The sequence below is a fragment of the Oncorhynchus kisutch genome, linkage group LG20 (assembly GCF_002021735.2).
Source record: "Oncorhynchus kisutch isolate 150728-3 linkage group LG20, Okis_V2, whole genome shotgun sequence".
Lineage (NCBI taxonomy): Eukaryota > Metazoa > Chordata > Actinopteri > Salmoniformes > Salmonidae > Oncorhynchus > Oncorhynchus kisutch.
This window is the reverse complement of record NC_034193.2, coordinates 25,799,851-25,806,184: the sequence shown is the minus strand read 5'-3', so window position 1 is coordinate 25,806,184 and position 6,334 is coordinate 25,799,851. Positions and strand designations below refer to the sequence as shown.

Sequence of the window (6,334 nt, the reverse complement as noted above, 5' to 3'; positions counted from 1 at the left end):
ACTGGATTTCAAAAATATAATATATATACTGTATATATAAATGTCCCCCACACTTCTAAAACCAAAGTTTCTGCCCATGATTACCAGTATAGGCATAGCATGAAAATATAGAGAAAATAGTCAGTAATGTATTGGATTGGATTTGGCCCAAACATACACTTTGTATTGAGGACAAAAAGTTAATTGCTTGCCCAAATCTTTTGCAGTATTACTCTAGTGCCTTGTTGCAAACAGGATGCATGTTTTGGAATATTTTTATTCTGTACAGACTTCCTTCTTTTCACGCTGTAAATTTGGTTAGTATTGTGGAGTAACTACAATGTTGTTGATCCATCCTCAGTTTTCTCCTATCACAGCCATTCAACTCTGTAGCTGTTTTAAAGTCACCATTGGCCTCGTTGTGAAATCCCTGAACAGCGCCCTTCTTTTCCGGCAACTGAGTTAGGAAGGACGCCTGTATCATTGTAATGACTGGGTGTATTGATGCACCATCTAAAGTGTAACTAATAACTTCATCATGATCAAAGGGATATTCAATGTCTCTTTTTTACCCATCTACCAATGGTGCCCCACTTTGCGAGGCATTGGAAAACCTCCCTGCTCTTTGTGGTTAAATCTGTGTTTGAAATTCACTGCTCGCCTGAGGGGGACCTTACAGGTAATTGTACTGTATGTGTGGGGTACAAAGATGAGGTAGTCCTGAAAAATATGTAAACACTATTATTGCACACAGAGTGAGTCAATGCAACTTATTATGTGACTTGTTAAGCAAATTCTTACTCTTGATTTTGTGTGTGTGTGTGTGTGTGTGCGTGTGCGTGTGCGTGTGCAAGCATACTATACGTGCAACTATTTGCATGTGAGTGAGTGTACGCCCCAGCATTGCATGCATGTTTGCCCCAGTTGTGTGGTTCTTGTATGTTTTATTTGTGTTTGTTTTAACAAGAACGGCTATCTTTCATGTCCATCCAACTTCCTGTTTCCATTGGGCGAGTCGTCTTCTGAGCCGTTGAGCGTAGGGGAAATCTCTCAAGAGCCCTGGCAATCAGACGGCAGGAAACTAGCCCGAGTGGCTCCTACGCCCAAATGGACCCTACGCCCAAATGGACCCCTGACTCTCGTCACACATACTCACTTGTATACTCGCAGGAACATGAGGACACACACATACTGGTGCACTAGCAGAATGATGCAGACACGCACACCCACGCACGCACATGTGGACACACACACACTCCCTCCCGCACTCGCAAAGGCTGACACACACACACACAGACACACACACATTTTTGCCTTTTGAAATTATATCCCTAAAACTGCAATTTTTTATTTTCCTTACTTTGACTCCGATACATTTTTTTGACCCAGTATAGAGCACCGTAGAGTAATAGCTTGCAAAATTGCTATATTTGTTCCCACAAGTGTATACAAATCATTAATTCCCTGTGGATTATCTGATTCAAGAGAGGCCTGTCTCTCTAAAGCAAGGGGAGCAAAGTATGGGCCGTGGGCAGTATCCGGGCCATCAATCCGGATCACGAGACATTAAATTTAAAAATATTATAATAATATACACTACCGTTCAAAAGTTTGGAGTCACTTAGCAATGGACCTTGTTTTTGAAAGAAAAGCACATTTTTTGTCCATTAAAATAACCTCAAATTGATCAGAAATACAGTGACATTGTTAATGTTGTAAATTACTATTGTAGCTGGAAACGGCAGATTCTTTATGGAATATCTACATAGGCGTACAGAGGCCCATTATCAGCAACCATCACTCCTGTGTTCCAATGGCACGTTGTGTTAGCTAATCCAAGTTTATCATTTTAAAAGGCTAATTGATCATGAGAAAACCCTTTAGAAATTATGTTAGCACAACTGAAAACTGTTGTTCTGATCAAAGAAGCAATAAAACATGCCTTCTTTAGACTAATTGAGTATCTAGAGCATCAGCATTTGTGTGTTCGATTACAGGCTCAAAATGGCTAGAAACAAATAACTTTTCTGAAACTCATCAGTCTATTCTTGATCTGAGAAATGAAGGCTATTCCATGTGAGAAATTGCCAAGAAACAGAAGATCTCGTACAATGCTGTGTACTACTCCCTTCACAGAACAGCGCAAACTGGCTCTAACCAGAATAGAAAGAGGAGTGGGAGGCCCCGGTGCACAACTGAGCAAGAGGACAAGTACAAGTCCTCAACTTGCAGTTTAATTAAATAGTACCCACAAAACCACAGTCTCAACGTCAACAGTGAAGAGGCGACTCCGGGATGTTGGCCTTCTAGACAGAGTTGCAAAGAAAAAGCAATATCTCAGATTGGAAATAAAAAGAAAAGATTAAGATGGGCAAAAGAACACAGACACTGGACAGAGGAATTTTGCCTAGAAGGCCAGCATCCCGGAGTTGCCTCTTCACTGTTGACGTTGAGACTGGGGTTTTGAGGGTACTATTTAATGAAGCTGTCAGTAAGGAGTCAGAGGGGAGTGGATGTGGGAAGGGTTAAAGACAGAGATTGCTACGTGCCTTTAGAGCAGGGGTGGGCAAACTTTTTGGGCAAACTTCTTGGTGTAGGTTGAAGTGGCCCCTAGACGCTGGTCTTGGGTCAGCTTTGCATTTCCCCTGCTAATGGTTAAGGTTGGGATTGAGGAAGGGGAAGCTTATCATGGATCTGTACCTAGGGGAAATACCACTCCAAAGTCGGTGTCCATCGAGCCATGAAATCAACATCAACAGAACAGTAGGATGTTTCGTCAGCACTTTTCTGTGAACAATGGCTGGAAAAACATGGGTGGGCTTAGGTCTCGCTCTTTAACCCACTCCTGTTCACTTCGGAGGAGAACAGCGTATTGACACTCTTGGCTGCTACTCACTGGTCCTTGAGTTTAATTTGGCTCCGGGGCTCTCCAGTGTCCTCTCTCCACCATGATCTTCCTACTGCTTTTCCCTGTCCTCGTCTTAGGTATGTATCCTATGGTAACACTTTACTGAAAGTTAACAGGCATGTTCAAGAACCTTATAATGTGTTATGTATTTCTATGTGGCTAATATACTGCATGGGGAGCTGTTATTTAGTCAAAATCATTATAAGATGATCATGAGACAATATAAAGGGGTCAAGCATGCTTATGACAAGTCTTACAATACATCATTGATGTATTATAATGTTTTTATCCTTTTGCTATTAAGTGTCTGCTGTCTGGGCGGTGTGTGAGTGATAAGACAAGACTTCTGATACAATGGTATTGGTGGTTCCTTGTTGCTGCTTCTTCTTATTGCGTAGCTGCCTTGTCATGGTGGTGTAATCAAAGGTGTAACTAAGCCAAACTCTGTATGTTAGTGGGAGTAAGAAGACACATTTGAAGGCATATTTGACCACACGTGACAATGCACTACCATGTTCTTTTAACACAATAATGTTAAACACCTCTTAATTTCCAGGTGAAATTCAATTACAAAGCAATGTCTCATCCGATGTAACATTTGAAGATAACGGTAAGTGCTCAAATGATCTTTAATGCATTTTACTTACCTTTGGCAAAATAATAGTACCTAATTCAAATGCATGATGTATCTTCCTAATCAATTTGTATTATATTGTACCTTGTGGTTGGATTTTTGTCCCCAAATCAACAGTTGAAATTTACATATATTTTTAAATAGATTATTTGACAAGGTACTAGGTGTAATAATGTGACACACTTCTATCATTTTACCCTGGCCAGATAGTGTCAGCCCAACATTGCAACAATACTGTATAGATACCTGATTTCATCTATGCGTAGGCAATAAATTGGATGGGTGGATTATAAATGGGGTAAAATGTGTCATGATGGTGTAAGATATATATTCTCTCTGGTTGTACCCCTAGAAAGTTTTCAGGATCAGGAGTCTTTCCCTGTTTTTCGCCACTGCAATGAGAGCCTCCTAGAACACGTCAGCTACATTATGTGCTGGAATCTGTTTCACTCTGAAATGATAGACATCAACAAGGAACTCTGGTGTGAATGGGACCAAGTCATCAGGTATACCTAAATGTTGCTTTCTGACTAAATGTTGCTTTCAAACATTATATGCTTACTACTCTTTAACCCTATTTACACTTAGTATTAAAATGCGATCTACATCCAGAATACAGAACCAAATAACTCAAATGCATCTTTACACCAAATGTGATCAGATCTGGTTCATTTTTACATTACATATATAGTTCCATCGCAAATTCATTGTTTGACTTCCTGTTTTAGATGTAATCTACATCACCAGTATTGGTTGAATCACATCAAACTGTTAGATTATTGGTTCAATCTCCTTACATTAGTTATAACTGGTTAAAACAACCTGCACAGACTTTACTACTTACATCGCTCTCTTTGGTTCAATTGGTGCTGAATTAGTTTCATACTTGGACTCATAGAACAAATAGTTTTATCTCTATACTTGGACCTCTCTCGTTAGACCTCTTCCACTTTCAACATAAACAGTAACAGCACATGGAGTTACTTGAAATAGAATAGTTGAAGCAAGTACCTCTAAAGCATGGGCAGAGGAAACGCATTCAGTCACACGTTGTCGGCAAGTGATCATTAGTTGACAGTGGAGAGCATGCGATAGAGGGTGTATAGAGGCTGTACACACTCTGCAACACACACGGGCTCGCACACAGGCAGGCACACAGGCAGGTGTGCATGCACACTCTAACATTCCTCAACTCTCAAATATTACGGCAATTACCACGATAGTATAAATATCTGATAATACATAACCAATTTCATCTTGCCCTAAAAAAAATTAAGAATAACTCAAGTCTCCAATAGTCTTCATTGAGTAAAAAAAACTATAATTACTGTAAAATGTATTAGCTAACAGAGTTATTTTGCATTTACTGTAAAACCTGACTTGATCTCTCCACCGGCAGACCATACAATGAGCTGACCAAATGTATCGAGACCTGGACCACCAACTTAGGATGTTACTTCCCGAACCAAGTGGTGCAAGACTTCTTCATCCAGATCCATTCCAGCTTCTTCCAGGCATGTCCGGAGGAGGAGCAGTTATTTCCTGACGCCCCCTCCGGTGTTGTGCTTACCCTTACCCTCATTCCAGTCAGTCTCATCCCCGTCTTGGTTTTCCTAGTGGTCTGGAAGAGCAAGATCTGCGACTGAGTTGGAAATGTTGAGTATGTGCTGTTTGAATGTGTCTTAGGTCCCTTCCTGAAACAACCCCTATCAAAAATGTCCTCTAAGTATTTTCTTATAATGTGTTTATTTTTTAAATATGGTTATTGTATGTATATTAAGATGGTTTCTATTTGTATATTTGTAATGTTGCAAAATACATTTACTTATTTCTTTCACAAAATAATTATTATAATTGTATCTATTCTGAAACAACCCCATGTCAATATATTTATATTGTAATAAAGTATAAGGGCAATAAGTACCTACAATTAATTTACTGTAGATGGTCTGTAGTCATATTTATATTTAAGTTTAACATATTCTATTTACATATTTACTTTATACTATACGTCATTTAAGCCACTGGGGTTGCTCTTCAAAAGCCCCCCCCCCCCCCCCCCCCCCCACATTTAGCTGTCATCGACACTGAAATAAAACTAAACCATAAAAACAAATGGACAGAAATAATATCCACAACAGTCTCTTAGTATAAAAGTGAAAAGGGGGCCGGATATCAACCGCAACTACAGGGACATCGTGTTTTCTGGACCCTTTTTTGACCCTCCCCTAATCCCAGTGTCACTATAGCTCGTGCTATATCTATACATTGTCTTCCCTTGGTCTCCTGCTGGGAGTTTCTAGGGAATGATTCAGAGAAGGTACATAGCAGCCATTAACACTGAATCAATCTTTCAGAACACTGTTTACCTTATGCATGAGAGTGAATGCGTGGCAGATACATTGTAGTATCACCAGACCTGGGTCATTCATATGAGTCAAATACTTTCAAATACTTGAGATGCACTTGATTGAGTTTACAATGGGACCAATGGAATAGTCCCAAAAGAACAAACCCCAAGATTAATCAAATGAAAGTATTTGACCCAGGTCCGGTAATTACAGTGCCTTGCGAAAGTATTCGGCCCCCTTGAACTTTGCGACCTTTTGCCACATTTCAGGCTTCAAACTTGGTGTGTCTCCCAGGTGGCTTGTGGCAAACTTTAAACAACACTTTTTATGGATATCTTTAAGAAATGGCTTTCTTCTTGCCACTCTTCCATAAAGGCCAGATTTGTGCAATATACGACTGATTGTTGTCCTATGGACAGAGTCTCCCACCTCAGCTGTAGATCTCTGCAGTTCATCCAGAGT

At 40.0% G+C, this 6,334-nt stretch overlaps 1 protein-coding gene across 1 annotated transcript; it reads left to right on the top strand.

Annotated features, from left to right (window-relative positions):
• The first annotated feature begins 2,561 nt into the window (after positions 1 to 2,561).
• LOC109865941 (receptor activity-modifying protein 1) lies at positions 2,562 to 6,127 on the top strand. Its single transcript, XM_020454455.2, has 4 exons — positions 2,562 to 2,964; positions 3,444 to 3,497; positions 3,874 to 4,027; positions 4,921 to 6,127. Exons 1-4 carry the CDS (start codon positions 2,928 to 2,930, stop codon positions 5,165 to 5,167), a joined length of 492 nt encoding a protein of 163 aa, XP_020310044.1. The 5' UTR covers positions 2,562 to 2,927; the 3' UTR covers positions 5,168 to 6,127.
• The last annotated feature ends 207 nt before the right edge of the window (positions 6,128 to 6,334 follow it).

Excerpts from the sequence above, each read along its gene's own strand:
- LOC109865941 (XM_020454455.2), top strand. The coding sequence starts at position 2,928 with ATGATCTTCCTACTGCTTTTCCCTGTCCTCGTCTTAG. Across the intron at positions 2,965-3,443 it reads TTTCCCTGTCCTCGTCTTAG|GTGAAATTCAATTACAAAGC; the intron begins GTATGTATCCTA and ends CTTAATTTCCAG. Across the intron at positions 4,028-4,920 it reads GAATGGGACCAAGTCATCAG|ACCATACAATGAGCTGACCA; the intron begins GTATACCTAAAT and ends CTCCACCGGCAG.